Raw genomic sequence first — 21169 nt, 5'->3', positions numbered from 1 at the left:
GCATAATATTTGACACAAATTGGCAAAATGGAGCGCAGTATCAGCAGAGACACTGTTGCAACTGGTTTATTGACATAAGAGCATTGTTACTCTACGGTATTGTTGCTGTTTTTTCTATTATTACAACGCATGTAATGATAAATTGTAAAAAAAAAATATTGTTGTAAAAAATCAAATACAAATCTTGAAATAAAGTTATATCGGATGAAATTTAGTCAAATGCTTATCCATATTCTATCTATACTAAATACTACAATATTTTTGCATCAAGCGCCATCAGGGAGCAGTAACCCACCAGACCATCAAATGATGCACTTTTTTATGCATTTAATGCAGAGCACTAATTGAAAAACAAATGAAATGTACGCATTAACCTCATAATTTCATAACCCTTATTGAACTGTTTTCGGAGTTTGCTGTTTATGATTGTCCTCTACGAATTCTGCCTAGCAACAAGTTACATGCCATGACCAGGAAAGTGAGTTCAAGCAATTCTCTGAATTTATAATGTTGCAGCTGCAAAAATAATAAAATATAATAAAAAATGTATAAACCCATCACATATTTTTACAAGAGAATATTAAAATATAAGAGAATATAAAATATATTATAATATAAATAATCACAATTGGAATGAAAACAGTCAGTATGAAAGAGCATCGTGGTTGGTCCTGCTCCAATTATTTTTAATAAATAAAAAAATAAAAGTTTTCCTTTAATAGTCTTATGATTGAAATGTTGAAAATGGCAACAATTTCAGGTTATCACGAATGAGCACTGAATTTCTGCTTCATTCTTCCTGCCATCTAATAAACTGAGATGATGACAAAACAACGCAAGAATGAAGAGTTAATTTAGGAGATCATGTGGGCTGGGTATATGGGGGCCGGAGGGGTGGTGGTGGTGGTGGAGGGGTCGCTCTCAGCCTCTCTCCTGAGACGCTCGCCTCTTATTGATCCTCGCACACTTCCTGCCGGAAAGGATGAATCGGCGGAAGCCTCCAGAGGAGCGGAGAGGGGGCACTGCAACCTCCAGCTCACGCACAAAAAAAAAACGTCACCGTGTACACTTTAAAAAGTACACTTCCTGCACGGCTCTATCATAAAGTCTGCTAAAACATTACAGATTCTCAGTATGATGCAGAGCCTTCTCTGCTGGCCTAAACACGATCAGAAGCACTGACATACATTTACAACATCAGTTCTAGTATTTGTTCCATGAAATTTATTCCCAACCGTCTATTACCTTCATTTAGTAGCGTGTCTCTTGGCTGCACTGCCACCAGTCGTGTATTTGTATGTTAGATACTTTTGTCCAATCAGATTTCAGCTCCAAGGTGTTGCCATGTTAATCTAATCTGTCCAATGCCTTCAGAATCAGGAGTGCTGGTCCATGTACACATACACACTCTGTTTTTTTTTTTTTTTAGCCAATCAGACTTCAGATTTGCCTCTCCCGGCCAGCAAGCCAGCCCAGAGTGACATCAGCACTTGTCCGCCCCCTGATTTGTTGATCAGAGCAAAACTGTTCTACAAGGCAACTTATGCTGGCAAAGGCTGACTGAGAAGGAGGGTTTATCCATATTTATTTTTAGGGATTGACGTAAAAGGAGTGCATTACCTGGCTGCAACCAGTAGAGGCGCTGTTGATTAAGTTTCATCTCATGTTTTGACTGAAGAAGCTCTTGTTGTTTTCCTGTCTTACAGTAAATATAATATTAATAATACAGTAAATTTTCCAAAATGATTATTTGAAAAGTGTTAATTTTCCCTGCGGTAACAGTAAAACAATTACAAAATGTATAATTAACACAAGCGTCATGATTAGAATAATCACAGCAACTGATGACAAACCGTCAGCGTGAATCCTCAGGTGACATGTTCATCAAGTCACTAACACCACGTGCTGTACACTACCCGTTAATCTCTCTCTCTCTCTCTGGCTACAGCAGATGATGCATGTCATGATGTCACATGACCTCTCCTGACTGGAGCTGGGCCCAAAATACCACGGCCGAGACGCTGTAAAAATGACGAGAACGCTTCAATAATGTAAAAAAAAAATCCACACACCACAACAGTGTCTTTTAATGCTGGCTTTCCAGGTGCAACTTGGCGCCGCTTTAACCGCTAACATGAAGTCATTTTTAACATGAGCACCATTTTCCCCTCCAGTGACGCCTCGTGTTCGTAATAAACCCAGAATGTAAAGAATAGGTAATGATGTGGCAATAAAAAGGCACTTGAGTATGGAGCCACCTGACAGAGGAGGTCTGTTTCCATGGCAACACCCATGGGGAGGAAGGGGGGAGGGGAGAGTATTTGTGTGTGTGTGTGTGTGTGTGTGTGTGTGAGAGAGAGAGACGGAGGGGTGTTAGCTTGTGGAGAATGAAAGAAAAAAAAGATGCGAGAGGGGAAATAGTTGTGAAGGGGGATTAAGAGGCTGAAATGAATTATCTGGCAGAAAATGAACACACACACACACACACACACACACAAAAGAATGAATGAATGAATGAATGAATGGTGTGTTTGTTCAATGAAACACACACAGCTACTGCCAGAAAATTGCATAGAGTGATTACCTCATTTGTCCACAGCTCTCTCAGCCTGTAGATGTTACATAGAAAATAGTAACGTGTCACGGTAATAAAAATACAACAAATACATAAAAAAAATAATAATTTCTACAAAGTTGAGCTGGTAATAATTTAAAAATATATACAGTAGAGGCTAAAAGTTTGGACACACCTTCTCATTCAATGCGTTTCCTGTATTTTCAAGACTAATTTGCATTGACGATCCTCAAAACTGTGAATGAACACATGCGGAATTATGTACTTGGCAAAAAAAAAAAAAAAGAGAAATAACTCTAAATGTCTTATCTTTTTTTTGATAGCGCTGCAAACCGTTGGTGTTCTCTCAACGAGCTTCATGAGGTAGTCACGTGAAACGGGTTTCACTTCACAGGTGTGCCATGTCAGGGTTACTTACTGGAATTGCTTGCCTTATTAATGGGGTGGGGGCCATGGGGTTGTATTGTGTGTGTCCAAACCTTTGGCCTGTCCTGTATAAAATATATATTAAAATGTAAAAACATATATACTGGTTTAAATAGGTATAAATACTGATGTTACATTAACACATATGCGTGTACATTAACAAATGTAATAATGTTGTGTAATAGAGGTATTTTCTATGTTTAAAACCACTTACCACCAAAAAGTTTAACTTAATAATTTATTAACCAAAAAAACTTGAAAGTGTAAGTAAATATATACATGTATACAGCATGTACAGTACACACACACACACACACACACACACACACACACAATGGTGTGAAAATGCCTCCTTCCTGAATTTTTCTTGCATGTTTGTCACCCTTCAATGTTTCAGATCATTGAACAAATTTAAATTAGTCAATGACAACACAACTCAACACAAAATGCAGTTTTTAAATGAAACTTTTTATTATTAAGGGAGGAAAAAAAAGCCCCAAACCTACATGGCCCTGTGTGAAAAAGTGATTGCCCCCTAAACCTAATAACTGGTTGGGCTACCCTGAGCAGCAACAACTGCAATCAAGCGTTTGGGATAACTTGCAACGAGTCTCTTACAGAACTGTGGAGGAATTTTGCAATTTCTAAAAGGATCAATCAAGTGTGTTTTGCTTTTATTTTGGCTTTTGGTGATGGCAAAGTGATGGCATAGACAGAGTGTGGCCATTATAATATTAATGATTTCCAGCAGTCACTATAAAACGCTACAAGATGACTCTGTAAAATACTTCAATAACAGTAGTGAGAGTTTTACCTTAATTTTAGTTTTGTTACCCAATATTTACCTTACGTTTGCACAATGTACTTCCATGACAGTTAAGATTGTTAAAATGTTACTTCGAACACTGCCTGGACACTTTATTGACATAATAAAGGTTTTATCATTTTATTATGCTGAATTCATGTCCCGTTGTTTCCTATGGATTTAAATGAATGACACGTTAAAGTCAAGACCAGGAGACACATCACTGCAGGATGACATAAGCACCCCCCCCCAAGCAGAAAATAAGCATGACAGTGGAAAAGCTAAAAAGTGAGCGAGTCCTTTCTGCTGCAGTAAGAAAAAAAAAAATAGCATGAAGCCATTAGGATCACCTTTGTTATTCTACAGATGGAGGATGTCAATATTTTAAAAGGAGAGAGAGGGAAGGATGGAGGAGACGTGACAAGGTGAACAGAGCACCACAGGTTGGAATCATGCGAAGACCACGCAGCCCAGAAAGATAAGTCATGCTAGCACGCAGACTACTAAGTCTGTAGTTGACTAACAGCGCCAGGTTTTATTTTAAGATGTGTAGCAAAGCCTGCCTTTTAAACTTTTTGTGTGCAGTGACGGGTGAATACTTTGGGTGGGCTCATCTAGCTAGGAGCGGGTCAGATGTGGTATCATGTCCATGAGGAAGAACGTTGTTCCTGCACGTCATGAAAACCCACAACTTCAAAAGTGTTTGTTTGAGCTCCTCTTCTCTCGAAATGGAGCAAACAAGTGAGGGAGACGAACAGTTTTTCTCATGTTTGGTGATCATAAACAGGCTCTTAGCATAACATCATTAATTATATATGAGTATTATATGACAGTGAGGCTTTGGCAGAGGCCTTTCCTGTCTGCTCATTCTGTATGTAGCTTATACAGATGAGTCCTTTATGCCTGCTGTTACTAGAATAACATACCTGTACAACAAACAGTTACGTAAAGTAAGCAGACTCCTTTGCAAGGCAATGAAAATGCATTTTTTTCCATGAGAGCGGTCAACTTCTTTTGATAACTTGGATAACAGTTCATGTGAAACACGTGAGCTGTAGAAGCTGGTGCTCACTGCAACTCATCCTTGAGTTGTACTATTGTCAGTGAAGTGTTTTCCCTTGTTATAGACATGGTTAACTTATTTTTACACTTGCATCACAGAAAAAAATTGTGTGTGTGTGTAGACGCGCATGTGGGAGGCGGGGAAATCACCTGTAGAAATAAAAAAATGGGAGTGAAGTGATTGTTTCTATTTTAATATTCGGACTGTGTTGCTTTTAAATGTTAAGAGGGGTAACGTCTTTTTACACTTTTACACAAAAAATGTCCCCTGCACAGTTAATACAAAAATGTTTCCAGCGAGGCTGTGATAATATTAATGATTAATGGTAAACACTGCAAAAAACGCCTGTATAATCTTTATTAGGAATACATCTTCCGGTCCAATACAGAGGATTCAGTAACTATCATGCACAGTTGAGCAGATTATTAAGATGAATTGGTACTTATTAGTCTAAGCAATGTGTTTGTTTTACCAACACAGTATTAAGGTGATTTCTGCAATGTGGAAATCAGTCTAATTACTTACAAATGTCAGAAGAACACAACTATTATATGTTACTTACGCCTACCATTAGAACCATCATTTTTGGATCGGTCTTTCTATATGTGACATACATAAGCAACCAAAAGACCTTTCTTCATTCATTCATTCATTCCTATTGTATTGTTTGGTGGATCGAATCTCAATAAACAGTACAAATCACATTAGCTATAGCACTACCATCCTGATTATTTCCATGTTTTGTTTGCTTAATATTACCTCCAAGGGATTAAAGGAGAATAATGTGCTAATAAGGGTGCGGGAGCGAAAGGGATTGCTAGGTAAACGGCGCTACACTGCCCCCTAGTGGAGCAGTCTACTTACTGCAACAACAAAAGCCGTGTGTGTGCGCGCGCGCGTCTTAAAGGGATAGTTAAATCATTTTTGACATGAAGTTGTATCACATCCCCATCAGCAGCGGAGTGTATGACTTATTGCCCACTTTGTTCCGTGAGCGGACTTCTGTTCAGACTTCGGTGAGGAGGAACGTAGTTCCGGTTAGTTGCTTGGGGGCACTTAAGTAAAGAGTTTGGCTTGTCAAAACAATATGCGTTCTAAAGAGTAATACGTTTGCATCACAAAACCGTCAGACCTCTCAGTCGCTTGGCGTCATTTCCTCTCCGTTTGTATCACTAGGCGCTCTCGCCTGTCCATTGTTGTGTATGTGTTCCACAGCGGAGGAAGACTGCTGCGACGGTCTCCATCTGTGCACGTAAATACTGTGAAACACACACACACACAACGACGGGCAGGCGAGACCGTGTAGTGATACGAACGGAGAGGAAAGAACACAACACTACAGAGGTGATGGGGATGTCATACAACTTCATGTCCAAAAATCCGAACAATCCCTTTAAAAAGGAGGCTGAATGAGTCAAGTTTCTCCATGTTGTAGAATGACATCATCGTGCAGCACCTTAGAGGTTTTGCTCATTCTCGTGGAAACGATGCAAGTGGTCAGCGTACCTGAGAGTCAAAATCAGAAAAACATGTTTAAAAAAATAAATAAATAAATGTGTAGAATGTAATAAACGTGTCAAAATGTGAACACTCTTCACTCACTTTTTAGCACAGAAAGTAGAGCAGTCTCTGCCAATGCTCTCGCTCCAAGCCGTCTTGTACAGCACCTGTAAAACAGTTCACATGCTGGATCCTTTTTTCATTTTCACAGCAGAGAATGTTGCTTCTGACTAACCAGGAAGACCAGACAATGCAGAAACAAGGTGTAGAAGAAGGCAACAGTCCGCGCCATCTTGTTGGAGAGGATCACACGGCCCTGAGAGACACGGGGACAGGCAGTTAGTGCAGTAAGCATGTTGGCGGCGTTTGTGTTTGGATGTTTACCAGGCTCAGGGTTGCTTTATCCCACGGGCTGAGGCTCAGGTAGCGACGCTGACGCTCCTATCACAGCAGACGCACAAACACATAATTTGAACATTTTTGGGTTCATAATGCAGTCGTCCCTCGCTACATTGCAGTTTTTCAAAAATGTATTAATAAATGGCCGCTGTTTTGCAGTTAACTATGGCCTATCACTAGTCCAAATATATTGAAAGACGAGTCATATGTAGTCACTTGGCTTCAGTAATATGACATTGATGAGACATTACCTTACATTACCTTAACCTGCCCTGCATGAGTCAGTCATGGATGCCGAGTTTGACATGACATGACATACAGTCGTCCCTCGTTTTTTTTTTTTTGTGGTTAATTGGGTCCGGATCCAACCGCGGTAAGTGAATTACATATAATAAATGGAATATTTTCATAGTTAAATCATAGAAACCCTGTTTATGACTTTCTAAATACAGTTGTTACCATTATTATAGAGCCCTGTAGACATGAAATAACATCCGTATAGTCACCTTTTCACTCCTATTCTTTGGTTACAACACTTATCATCCTCACTAGGGTCGCGGGCATCCTGGAGCCTATCCTAGCTGCGGAGTACCCGAAAAAAACCCACAGACGCACGGGGAGAACATGCAAACTCCACACAGAGATTAGTATATACATAAGCAATGATATTAAAAATACCAACACATTAAAAATAGTTCTATAACATTATAAAAACAAATCAATAAAAAAAGAACATGCAGAAAACAAAATGCAAACTGAAGATGACTTAATATTACTGATTATTAGACAAAATTAGAGAACTTGAGCAGTCTAAAGGGTCTTTTGGTACCGTAAATGTTGCTTTCCAGGATCTAAAGATGACGTAACTTGCCTACATGAATGTTCAATAAAGTATTTAAAAAAAAAAAGGCACATCCATTTTTGAGGCAGGTATTAAAAATGTCATCCATTTCTGTCTGAAAGGCTAACTATTGAGTCTGAGTGAAATATATACATTTAACGCACTTTAAACTGACTTTTCATTAACCAAAAAAAAAAACACGTTTTTCCTTGCATTTTCAAAAAGGTGGTGTGTGTTTTGTACCCTCTTGCTGAAAGAAGTGAATGGATCCAGCCTCTCCTCGTACTGGGAGGAGTATCGCATCACCGTGTCATCACTGCCTCCAGCCTGCAGCACAAACAGTTGTCAGTGTTTCACTAAAAGAGAACCTCACAAACACATACAAATACAGTCATACCCTGCCAGCATAGCTCTGCAGGAACTTGATCTTCTCATAGAGTTTAATGTTGTCAGCTCGCAGGCTGTCCAGCTCGCTCTGCAGGGCCTGCATTGTCTGCTGCATAGAACGGCTCTCCTGCAGGAAGGAGATGAAGGTCAGAGGTATTGGAGAGCCTAGGTACGAGGAGACATTGACTCACAGCTTCCAGCTCCTGGTTGCGGGAGCGGAACCTCTCTCTTTGGCTGGAGATGATGGAGAGCAGAGAGTCCATCTGACCTTGAGGCAGCTCAGGATGGATGCTCATGACTGAATCTGGACAAAACCATACCTTAAGTCAGATTTCACTGCAATATGCACTTACCAGACACTTAATTGGGTAGACGAGATCTTTACATAGAATGTTCCCATAGGAAATCATGTCAAGTCAAGTAACCTGTTCAATCCTCAAACTGTCGCCACAATAAAACCTTCACCTGTGCAGACAATGTTTTAAGCAACACTCTAACTGCTATTCAAGTGTCAAGAAAAGTTTACCAATATATACTACTCACAAAACGTTAGGGATATGCACAACTGTTATGTTAGCGAACAGCAAATTGTGCAAAAGTATTGAACATGTTGGACATGTTCATTCAAAATTAGAGAAGCTCAAATTCAGTTCACCTGTAAAGGTGATACTGTTGTACATATTAGGTTCATCTTGAAATGTATCTGAAATATCCCTAACTTCTTGTAAGTAGTACATACTAAAACTAAAATTAAGTATAACTACTCAGCCTTTGAAGAAGCTTGACATGTAACAGAAAGTCAATTTTCAAAGTTCTGGGTTTTCGTGATGTCATGAAGGGAAAAAAACCCTTCCTCATGGACATGATACCACCTCTGACCCGCCCCTAACGAAATGAGCTGTGTATATGCCCACAAGCCATACATATTCTGGTCACTGGTCAGGCGTCAGTAATGTTACATTGATGTGCATTACCTTAACTTACACTGCACGAGTCAGTCATGGATGCTGAGTTCGACATGCAGTCGTCCCTAGTATACATGTTTGTTAGGTAGATTACGTCTTCATCTTCAATTTCGTATCGGCTTTATATTGAGTCTTGGACCACCTAAAGTCAATTCGTGCTTGGAAAAATTAAGTACAACTTAAAGCCTTTCAAATTCATGGACTGGAGCTACGGAAGAAGATAAAAGGTGTATGGAAGATTAATTTACTTTAATATCTATCTGCAGATGAAATTTCATTAAAATTGAATTGGCCATTTTTGTTTTTTCCCCCCGGAAATACTACGTCACGTTTGCATTGTGGTTCGTGTGGGGTGAAAATGAATACACAGCGTGCTGCTGCACTGCAGTGTGAGGCATACATATACATGAAAAATATGACACTGAACTTTCTTCCCTGGACTTTTTAATTAACAAAAACATGTACATGGTTACTCTGTTGACTTTTAAAACAAATTTTCGCAGCCTAAGTTATTATATATTTTCTAATACGGTTGTCCGTGGGTCGATCACAGGTTTTGTCTTGACTCAATGTTAAAGCAATAGGGGCCAAACGGTAGAGAGGTGATGAGGTATCAAATAAAGTTCAGGTCATGCTTTATCAGATAAAATTAATCGTAGATTTGATTTTACAAATTCCAAAATTTTCTAACATTGCTACACATAACTATGCTAATGTTCTAACGTTTGTGTCCTCCCCCACTCCTTAATGTTACCTTGTGTGTGATATACTGTATGGTATCTTTTAAGTTAGACAAGTGCAGAGCTGCAGTGTAGTTGTAAAAAGTGAATTAAAAAAAACTCATTAGCATTAAAAGCTACAGACTGCGCCCAGTAGGGCTTGCTAAAAACACTTTTAACCTGTCTGAACTCCAGCATGAAGGATAGATTTTAACACATTTCCAATACACTATTATGGGACCTTATTGAAAATAAATAGTATACATCATGGTGTCTCTCTCGTAGTTAAATATGGTAGCAAACCATCATAATAAACATTGTTAAATGAAACGTAATAAACATAATAGTGTGGGTGGATTATCCGTAAACAGACGTACCACTAAACATGGCGGAGGCCTCCTTGATGGGTTCGGGAATGTTGCAGACTTCAGCGCCGTCAGCGCCAGGTCGAGGCAGGGAGGACATGGTCTGGATGGTGCTCAAGTCGTGCTCCAGCCTCACGATCAGCTCCTTTTGCTCTGCGCTGGTTCGCACCGCCGCCGCAAAATCCCCCTGCAGCTCTGCATAGCGGCCTGTGGGGGGGCAGAAAGAAGAGAATATTATTTTTCCTGCACACACTGGATTACTCATTTGCCTTTGCAATTATTGTGATTTATATAGAAGGCACTCACCTGTGTGTGGGGGGAGGGCTGCAAATGACATAAACATCTTAAAAGTGAACCTTTTTCTCTGAGAATACTTGTTTACACCAACAAACTACCACAGCACACTTGTAGTATTTGTATAAAAGAGATTTACTTCAATTATCACACCTAGGGTGCATGTGAATAATAATGATGATGAATCAAATGTCAATCATAACAAATACATTGTGAAGGTTTCATACAGTGATATTGCTTTTCAATGTTTGTAGAAGGGACTGTTTTACAGTGCTGAGAACAAACAACATGATACGTTTAGTAAATAGAAAGATATAAAGAAAGCAACGATACATGAGGAAAACAGAAAAAAAAACAAGAGAAAAACAGCATCTCATGTGTGACAGAAGTGCTGAGATGTGAGGAGGGCGAGGGGGAAGAGAATGAAGCATCCCTTTTACAGTCATGCATCCTTTTTTTTTGTACTACAACACACAGCGCTCACACACTCTTCAACTAAGCAGAAGGGAAAGTGTTCCGCATTGTTGATGACAGGATGAAATGGTCTAAATACAAACTAAACAAAACAAAAAAAACAGGTGCTAAAGCCTCAACAAACATTTTAAAGCTTTCCAAAGTTGGAGGGGAGGGAAGGGGGGAGGAAAGGAGGAGCTCGCCCTCTCTCTCTCTCCTCCCCGGGTCATTTTGGTTGTCAGTCTACACTGTGGTTGAAGCTACAGAAGGAAGGCGACGACAACAAGGTAGCAACAAAACGACTACATCACTATTTGGCTTTTTGCTTCCTCTTTTTTTTTCTCACTGAAATGTTGAGCATTCCAGAAGGGGAATTCTAGGAAGGAAATGATTCCAAAGGATTTTAAAAAACAAACAAACAAAGGAACACGCAAAGCAAAGAAGGATGTGAAAGGATGAGTGTATTGTGCTGTATTAGGTGTGTATGAACTAGAGTTTGTGTGCTATGCATACAGCACCGCTGCTCCGCAAAGTGATTCTTTACAAAACCCACTTCATTAGATATAGTCTAAAAGTATTATTATTATTATTATTATTACAAAAAAAAACATCTGAGGTTTTTCTTTCTTTCTTCTTTTTTTTTAAAGGTTTTTCCTGAATAGGGTGACCAGTGCTGCTGTCCAGGCTTCCATCACAATGAACAAAAAAAAAAAAAAAAAAAAAAATGAATAAGCACTACTTCAAAACAGATCATACAGTAAAGCTTTACGACTTCAGAAAAACATGATATGATATACAGCATCTGTTACACCTTTACAATGTTATTCAACAGTGTATAGAATCATCTTGATCTTTAAATTTGTAGAAAAATATCTGTGGATCATGGAAAAAGTCCTGAATCGTCCCTTCTCTCGTCCTGCCTTCAAAATAAAAGCACACTGTGACACTAAGTGACTCCGTAGCTACTTTGCCCGACTCGTATTTACACTTTAGCCTTTTTTCTCTCTTCTCCAAACAGTTGGCACACATCATCTCAATACCTGCAGTGACATCACAGCAAACCTGACACAGAAGGAAAACAAACAAAAATGCCCTATGAATAAATTCAGTGTTATTACAGTGTTTGCTGCGTGCTTCCTCCTTCATTCTGCCGCTACTAGATATTTACAACGTAGATATGCTTTGAGGGGAAAAGCAACTGTCTGTGAGACCCACGGAAGCCCAAATGGGTCAGTCGTTAAGAACACACAAGCTCATTATCTTCTTTTTCCAGCGAGGACATGCTGCACCCTCTCCAGGAGAGACGATGGGTTGGGATGGGGGCGGGGGCGCATTTGAAGAAAATCAGACTGGATCAGACTTCGACATCACACGTTTGGTGCCCTGCTTGGCAGTTAAAGGCACAAATCTGATGTGGATTTAGAATGGTGGGGTCGAGAAGACGACTAAAATGGGGTTTAAGTGCTTAGCGTAATGTTACAGTAGCTATAAAAACTCGTGGTCGACTGCCGGCGCAAGCAGGCCGAAGGTGACGCGGCCTTCGGTGCTCTGCAAGATGGCCACGGGAAAAGACAACGTTTGGGATAGAATGCTGTGCAACAGGGTTCGCAGGCTGCCAGCATACACTATATGGACAAAATTAGTGGGACACCTCTCCTAATTGGTCATTTAATTAGGGGCTGGTCCAAACTCCTGCTTTACACATTTGGAATGACCTCAAAAGGAGATGGTCCAACATCAGTGACCTCCAGCCACACTCATCTACACACAGGGTCCCCTAGAGGGCCGCCAAAAAATCGTTTTGCGTGTGTCGGCCGTGAGACGCCAAGGTGTAAGTAAACCACTAGTGGCAGTAATGCACAAGCAGAAGAAGACAGCTGCAAGTCTGGAGCAGAAGTCATGGACAAGTTTGTTAAGAGGATAACATAAATAACATTGAGTTGTGACTTATTTGTCACATATATAAAAGAGCAAAAATAAAAACTGCTGAAGAAAGTTTAAAATTCATTTGCCGATTATAAGGCTGTACTTGAATTTGCCCTTTACTTCATTCACAGCTTAATAAAACATATCCATTACTTTATATATTATTATTTTCAATTTAATTCATCAGTTTTGTAATTAATTTGTTGCAGGAAATTAAATGTATTTTTGTATTTTGTGTTAACATGTTCGGCATATTGTAAGTATGTGCTAGATTATGTTTGAATATATTTGTGATGAGCACATGGTTTTAAGTCATTTGACAAGGTTTAGCCTTGTTAAACTGTAAGTACGTTAAACATAGTTTATTGAATACAAATCAAAGTGGTGGTATTTGAATGGGCCCCGGGCCCCAAGTTAAGAACCTCTGATCTACAACATTTTGTAGAAACAGCACTATATCCTCCGACTTAATATGTTCCAATATTTTTGTCCATATAGTGTCAGTGGATGTATATCCAGGGAACAGGAAGTAGGATATAGGAGGAGAATTCTGTCGGGAAACCTAATCAGGTGGTTACTAATTATAACTACACGGGACCTGTTCCCGTTCTGTCACACAAGTCATCTGTAAAAGGACACAGTTCATCATATGGGGGGGGAAAACAGCCAACGTTTGTTTCCATTTTAGTGTTGGAGTCTGTGCTTGGTTCACAACCACGCTGACAAATAAAAGGCCACCATTTCCCAGGAGCCTGGGATGGTACTCTGTTGTAGTGTTGTACAGACCCTGTCCTAATAAGTGCTTTGCTATACCGACTGCTATAGAATAGAATTCTGCATAATCACAGGCTGCTAGCTGGTACAACTTGTCTAATCTCAATTTGGCAGATATGACCTCTTTTCAGCATGTCTTCTCATCTTTAGGTAATTTCTTGTGACAATGAGCATACACTCGGACCTGATCATCAAGTTCATGTGATTGAGGAGGGGATGATCTAAAGAAGAACGTTGAGTGTCCAAGATACAGCTGACAGAAGATGACAAGAAATTATCACCAGGGAAAGGGATATGCTATCAATCATCACTGATCTTGATATGTTTTTTCATTCTTCAGCTAGCAATATGAGAGCATAACTGTCATGGAAAATAAAGCTAAAAGCTTCAGGGTGGGCAGGATGTGTAGCAAACGCATTATTCAAGAGCTATTGAAATGACACTACAACTTTTTTAGGATTTGTGAATATACAAACAAATGAGAACTAGTACATCTTTGTAAATATTAACCAATACTGCCGGCAGTCTATAACGTCTAATAAAAATGTTACTTGCCCTCAGGAACAGTATAATCCCTTAAAAAATAGACAACTCAAATGATAAGACATTAAATGAAAAATTACAGCACCTATAAATAAGCAGAATAAAAAAAAACAAACTATAAATGCAACAACAACAAAAATAGCATTAAAACCGAGCTACAGTAAATCATTATATTATACTACGTGGTGAGATTAATGTAAATGGTAACGCGTCAAACAGCTTAAAAAGAAGGGTGTCAGTTGTGCACTTGTAGTGTGTGCAAGTAGAAATATGAACCCCCCCACACTCATTGGAAACACACAAGTGCACACATACGTGCACGCACACTCACATACACACAAAGGGGAGGCAGTGGGCTGACAGGCACTGAGGGCTTGTGTGGGACAAGGAGGAGGAGGAGGAAGAGGAGGAGGAGGAGGAGGAGGAGGTGATATGCCTTAAAATTTGTAGTGTATACAGTAGAATTGAATGCAACAACGCTCCCTGGATTCAGGAAAGACTGGAGGAGAGTGTAACTACTCACACCAGAGTTGGCGTGAATTCACTTTCCAAACAAAAAGCAAAACAAATAGAATCAAATACTGTACATTGCAAAAACCATCCAATCACCAGGAGCTCCGTTATGCTTCTTTTGTAAATTGAACTCTGAGTGACTTGACCTCAACCCTGACTTACATGCAGGCAAATATACAAATGCACATGAAACGCACAAACACACATACGCACACGCTCCTCCTGATTTGGCCTATAAAAAGATGTGTGTGTGAACAGGAAATTAGCTGGTAGTGCGTGCGCACATGCGCGCGCAAAAACACACACACACACACACACACACACGTAACATACACACGTACAACATACACATGCGCACACACACCCAAGCAGATCCAGTGCTGGGTCAAACTGTGGCAACCTACAAAACAAGAGTTAAGTATCACCAGCTACAGTACTATGTGAATTCATTGTATCGTATTTTTCAACAATGCAACATTATTCCATCCTAATTTGCTTAAAAAAAAAAAAACAACAGTAACTTGTTATTCTTTTATTTTCTGCTTATTTTGTACTAATTAAAATGCTTCCTAAAATTCCCTATTTTGTTTTCTTTAGAGTCAGAAGACTGTGCAATCTCTTACTGGCAACCAAATTGCAATATGAAGAAATAAAGGAGAGGTGGTCCTTCGTCCTTAAAGAAGGACCTAAGGAGACAAAAAAAAGGGTTCCTTCTCTCCTTCCTTTCCAGATGAGTGTGTGTTTGTGGGGAATTAAGTGATCCTTCTGGCCATCACATGGCTGTCAGCAGGATAGGATACGGGACTTAACAGGTCAAAGTTCGTACATCAGTAACCATGGCAGCTCAGGCGGCAGGCCTCGCATTACCCTCTTAAGAGTGTAGGAGTGAGATACAAAAGCAGACATGCTGCCATCGAAACAACACACACACCGTTTGTGGTGTGCATGCATACATACATACATACATACATACATACATACATACGGGTGCACACTGACACAACCCCGAAACATACCAAAGAAAAAAACACACACACACACGCAGTGAGTGAAAAAGGCAAAGGTTTGTAACAGTCACTCTACAGTGTGAAAAATGAGGCGTCTCACTGAGTGAGGGGAGGTTTGTGGACACTTGGGAGGTGAGAAGAAGAGCGGAAAAAAACATCTCCTTTAAGAAAGTGAGAGTTCTTGTAAGAGAGTTCCTGTCTCTATCTATCATCAAGCAGTGTCTATCACTGGGACAGCTGCTGCTCCAGGCCTTTGCCTGTCTTACCCAGTCCAGGTTTCTAGCCCGGCTGTGGGTCAGACCCCAGCTCAGGGCTAACCAGTCGGGTGCACCAGTGGCTGGTGATGGGAGGGGAGGTACAGCAGGGCCAGAGGCCAGCAGGACGGCTAAGTGCTTTTCTCAGTACAAAAACAAAACTCAGTTAAAAAACGGAGAGACACTTAAGTTCTCTTAATTTGTTCTTCTAGGTATTCAGTAAATCTTCTTTTTAAGGGTTTGCCAACGACACTTTGTTTCTTTCCTCTTTTTTTTGGAAAGCTTCTCTGTAGTAAAAATGGCTGCTGAGCTTGACTTTGGCTGTGTCCACTCTCCAACTGGAACAGAGCAGGAGGGGTCCAAGTTAGAGGTTGTGAGGTTATGAGACAAGAGGGACGAAGGATGGTCAGGAGGGGGGCTAGAACTCCCATTCCGAGGGATCCTCTTTGCTAGCAGCCTTCTCCAGCCTGTGGATGATGTTATTGAGGTTGGCCGCTTTCTTCTTCCGCAAATTGTTGTCCCTGGGATTCCTGGCCGGGCCAGAGGCCGGGATATTAGTACTCGAGGCAGAGCTACAAGGGGATGCCTCTGTGAGACTGAAGAGCCCCAATCCGCCTGGTCCACAGCTAGACCCTGGGGGGACGCAGTCTATCTGGGCAGGGGAATTATTAGAGCCCCCTGCCTCGGACTCAGCCTCCATGTCGTGGTCTTTGCAAACTCCCCTGTGATCCTCCAGGCTGACACCGAATCCCTGGCGTGTCTCCACTGTGCCCTCAGATTCTGTACCGTCACAGCTGTCCCCTTCTCCTGATTTAGACCCACGGAGGGAAGGGGAGCCCCCCTCACTGCCAGGCCCGACTCCTCCAGCTGCCTGGATTTCCTCAATGAAAAGCTCTCGTCTGATACGTGACCTACAACATACACTCGAGGTCAGTCCTGCTGCTTACATTTATCATTAACACACAAAAATGTCTGTACATATTACACTAGCCCATAAATACATTACACATGACTTGTGGTTGACTTGTGCTGACCTATAATTATGGAACCAGTTGATGACAGTACTGGTCTTCAGGTTGAGCTGGGAGGCCAGCTCCTCAATGGTCTTAGGGGAGGGATAGGGTTTCTGCTGGTACGCCTTTTTCAGAGCCTCCTTCTCCTCGGGTCCTAACACCACCCTGGGTTTCTTCAGCTGCTGCTGCCCCGGACTTTGAGAGCCCTGCACGTAGTCCGGCCCCACAAGCCCCCCGTCCACAGAATGGCCATCACTCAAGGAGCTCAGCCTCCTCTTCATGTAGGCTGAAGAGACACAATGCAACAAGTTATTTGTAGAGAATATAATATACACATGTGGTAAATACGAAGTATCATGGGGTTTAATTTATTTTTTTTATTTGAGGCCAGCCGTCAATAGTTCCAATTCTGACCTTTGCAAACTAACACGGCCATGGCACGCATCCTCAACTGACACTAGATGGTGCTATTGTACTTCCCAGCAACAGTAACAATGAACGCCTGCTTCCATTTCACACAAAAAGTAGCTGAAGCTCGATTTACTTCAGGCACCAGCGGCTGAAAATGAACAGTTTGTGGCTGCTTCACATTTGTTTGACATTTGGTCCACCCCAATACATGCTGGATTAGTGGTGCCCCCTCAGAGCAAGGTTAGACCACCCTAAAAAGCTTTAGAGTGGTTGTTACCTCACGGGCTGCTACCACAAAGGTGAGAGGTCAAACATGGTTACTGTAGAGTAGGTCTGTGTGTTTCTTCTGTCAGTCAGGACTACTGGCCATTGCTTCTGGGTTGTATTACTTTGGGGTCAACAGTCTTCAATGAAGCTTAAAGGAGAGCAGCCTCAAAGCATGCACAAACTAAAATGACAAAGATGGTTGTGTTGTTCACCCTTGTGTTTATTTTCTTTTGTAACCAAGTAGAAGACACTGATCCTATTTGCATTATTAAATCTATGCATCCAAAAAAAAAGCATCATTTGGCGGTAAGGGGTCACTGTGGCAGTTATGAGCATGAAGGCTCCTGGCTTTGTCGATTATCAAATACGCTAACAAAAAAGGAACACGGCGAGATGGAGGAGAAGAGCAAAGATTAAAAATACAAGTTTATAGACTGATGATGATTACGATGATGACAATGATGAAGAGGAGTGCTGATGACTGTGAGTAAGCAGGCCTGCGGCAGTCCCCTAGCTGTCACATCTAATACAGTATGTGATGTCTGCTGTCCTGATTGCTACTGACATCACACCAAGATGACTGTGATCTGCACAACATGCTTGGTTGTCCTGCACAAAGGATATTGTCTGTGCAGATGTGCATGTGTAATTCAAAGGGTTGCTGCGTGTGGCTTTCATCTGTATGTACTTACCAAATATATGTATTACACAAGGGTTTTTTTGTCACTCTTTAAAATCTGAAGGCATGCTGGTCTATATGGAATGTTCGTTTTCATACACACCTTTCTTCTCGAGTCGTTTCATGTCCATGAGTTTCTCCACACTGTGCGGGTCCTGGAGCCAGAGCTGCATGCGAACAAAGGGCTCCCTGCCCTTCAGGCTGAGCTTGTGCCAAGGTTTGGGCCTGGCCAGCAGGTCTGAGACAGAACCCTGCGTCAGACCCAGGATAGTCTCCCCAAACAGACGCTGGCCTGGTTAGAAAAAACAAAAATGCCCTTTATTATTTAAGTGGGACAAACCCTACAGAATACAAACACTATATACAGTACTTTCAGTATTACCGTCAGTATTACAGTCTTACCAAGGTTGTTATCAGTCAGCACCTCCTTCACCTTCTTGGTAATAGCATAAGTATCGAGTTCAGGAGACATTGCAACCATCTCCTGAATGCTTAAACCCGAGTGACCAGGTATAGGCAGCGGTGTGCCAGGCTGAGAATCCCCACATGAAGGATCCTCAGAGGTGGGCTTGAGACCAGACGACTGTGATGTGAGCAGATCCCCTGCTAGGCCGTTGACAGACTCTTCAGCGGAACTGAGAGGTGACTCTGGAGCGGGGCTACAGCTTGCTGACGTTTTGGGTGTACCCTCTGATTGTGGAAAAGAGGGAGAACACAACATGAGACATGTATGCGCAAAAACAGTTTTATCCCCATATTGTACAGGCTTCGAGTCATATTAAATCAAATTCCTATTTAACAAACAGCTAAGGTATTTAAGTTTTTAGTTTGACGCTATTTTGGCTTCCTGCTCCTTCCTTCATCTCCCTGTCTCTGCCTGTGTAGTGCTGCTGTGCAGCTCAGCAGGCTGGAAGAGAGCAGTCATGAGGAGCTGTCAGTGTACATTAGCTGCTGTTTACACCCCCAGAGAGAAACACAGACACGCACATGCATACACACACATACACACACACAAAGCTGCCATCTGGCGCTGCAACACTAACTTGTCTATGACATGACAAACCAGCAGCTTGCTGGCTGACACTGCCACAGCACCGAGGATGGGGGATGGTGGGAGGAGTTAGGGATATGGGGGAATGCAGGGTCAGGCGAGGGAGAGTGTGATAGAGGGAAGATGGCGTGATTGACAGGCAGACCGCAGCAACTTGCAAATACAGTAGCTCTAATCAGTCTGTCAGAGAAAGACTAGGCCAAAGGAGCCTGCTTGTGCCAATACAGTGATGTGTGCTGCTGTAGGATTTATGTACCTTGGTTCTGAGCTTGTTGGATGTGTGCGTTTTGTCCCTGGTCTCCATTGAGCCACGGCTGCATGCGCAGGTATGGCTCCCGGTTCCTCTGGTTCAGCTTGTTCCATGGCTTGTTTCGAGACAGACTGTCACTCAGTATTCCCTACAGCACACACCAGGGAAACGGCTCAGACATGCAACTGCTGTAGAGTCAAACTATTAGCAGTAATGCAAACAGAAAGGGGCAGAGCGAAAGCACACATACAATAACTTTAGTTTAGTCCGCCCTCACCTCTTTGGAGTCTTCCTGGTTGTGGTTCTCCTCTCCTGCTGCAGGCCTGCGGTGGTCCGTGTGCATGCTGCTCCACCACTGCTCTCTCCAGTAACCCACTCCTGCAGCACCACTTCCTGAGCGTGCTGACCCCTCGGAGGTCCGACCCTGCCGTAGAGCTCCATCCGTTGTCGCATCAATCCCTGAAGAGGACCTGCCTTCCCTCTTCACGCTGGAGCTGAAGTCCAACACTGGTGACGGGGAGGAGGGCGAGGACAACAGAGAGCTGGGGGGCTTCTTGAGGGACAGTGCCAGGGGATTGTATGGGGGGAGGGGAGCAGTAAGCGGTGAACTCATGAGGTCTCTCTGAGACAGTGACACTAGGGAGGATGAGGAAGATGATGCTTTGAGGATGGGCTCCAAAGCAGCCTGCTGGGCCTCCATTTCTCGGCGAGCTTGCTCCAGGATGGAGCGGATTGCCTCATCTGACCCGCTGCCCCCACCTCCTCCTATACCGCTTCCACCCCCTCCTTTCAGGCCTACGTATGAGGTTTGTACATGGGACAAATCTGGTGGAAGAGAAAACGAATGATAGAGGATCCAGAAACATCACAGGACTTGATGGAAGACAAGAGATTTACACTCACCGGCTTTCTGCACCTGCAGCTCTCTTTTGGCCTGCTCTAGAATGGACTTGATGGCCTCATCTGAACCGGCATCTGGAGTTCGGACACGAGCAGTGATGTTCCCTGGAAGGAGAGGGGGGAAAAAAAAGAGAGAAGGAAATGAACACATTAATAGGTAGGAAACCAAACTATATGGCGGTAAAGACAACTATAATGGAATATTTCATCAAAATGTCACAGTACAAAGAACATTCCCACCACAAAGGTAACTACACTGAGTAAAGTTCCTCAATGCACATGCTGGCTTTGTCATTCTGACTGTGCAGCTACCATCAAGGCACAATTATGCTGACTGGACCGCCAATTAGTCGACGCAACACACACGCACACACACTTGAGATACAGTTCACCCTGAGACAAACATGCCACACAGACAGAACGTGCTAGAATCTGCGTGTGAAGGGGACAGACCTGTGTGTGAAGCTGTATTGGAGTGGGTTCTCCGCTTCGGAACATCCTGAAACACTCGGCTAAGCTGGGGCTGGCCTGAGCCCTCTGTTAAAAACAATATACCACACACTATGTTACAGCACTTGTGTGTTTTTTTTGTCTAACTGGCACACTATGTGGTTCCCTATAATGTACTGTAAGTTAATGTAATGTGTGGGTAATTTTATCCAGTTCTAGAAATACACTGATCTTCACCATGTGGGGATGCTCTACATCCGACAGCATTACTGATCTACTAAACCACTAGTGTGCGACAAAATGACAATATGCCTGCTTACTAACTGCCATGTTACTTTT

General features: G+C 42.0%; 1 protein-coding gene across 5 annotated transcripts in view; it reads right to left on the bottom strand.

Annotated features, from left to right (window-relative positions):
* Positions 1 to 3326: 3326 nt before the first annotated feature.
* cux1b (cut-like homeobox 1b) overlaps positions 3327 to 21169 on the bottom strand; it is an 87447-nt gene continuing 69604 nt past the window's right edge. Inside the window, exons 15-22 of one of the 5 annotated variants that reach the window (XM_054795262.1) lie at positions 10058 to 10252; positions 8188 to 8300; positions 8007 to 8123; positions 7853 to 7936; positions 6754 to 6810; positions 6605 to 6685; positions 6472 to 6536; positions 3327 to 6375 (exon numbers count right to left, since the gene is read on the bottom strand). In XM_054795262.1, coding sequence (XP_054651237.1) covers positions 6327 to 6375; positions 6472 to 6536; positions 6605 to 6685; positions 6754 to 6810; positions 7853 to 7936; positions 8007 to 8123; positions 8188 to 8300; positions 10058 to 10252 — 761 coding nt within the window. In that variant the 3' untranslated portion in view covers positions 3327 to 6326. Of the gene's footprint in view, positions 6376 to 6471; positions 6537 to 6604; positions 6686 to 6753; positions 6811 to 7852; positions 7937 to 8006; positions 8124 to 8187; positions 8301 to 10057; positions 10253 to 10309; positions 16721 to 16843; positions 17109 to 18282; positions 18472 to 18581; positions 18870 to 19486; positions 19629 to 19757; positions 20306 to 20383; positions 20486 to 20833; positions 20918 to 21169 lie in introns of those variants that run through there. The other 4 variants (XM_054795261.1, XM_054795259.1, XM_054795257.1 and 1 more) reach the window with 4 other exon arrangements.

Source organism: Dunckerocampus dactyliophorus, chromosome 12 (genome assembly GCF_027744805.1).
Source record: "Dunckerocampus dactyliophorus isolate RoL2022-P2 chromosome 12, RoL_Ddac_1.1, whole genome shotgun sequence".
In the NCBI taxonomy this organism is placed as follows: domain Eukaryota; kingdom Metazoa; phylum Chordata; class Actinopteri; order Syngnathiformes; family Syngnathidae; genus Dunckerocampus; species Dunckerocampus dactyliophorus.
This window is presented reverse-complemented; position numbering and strand designations above follow the sequence as displayed.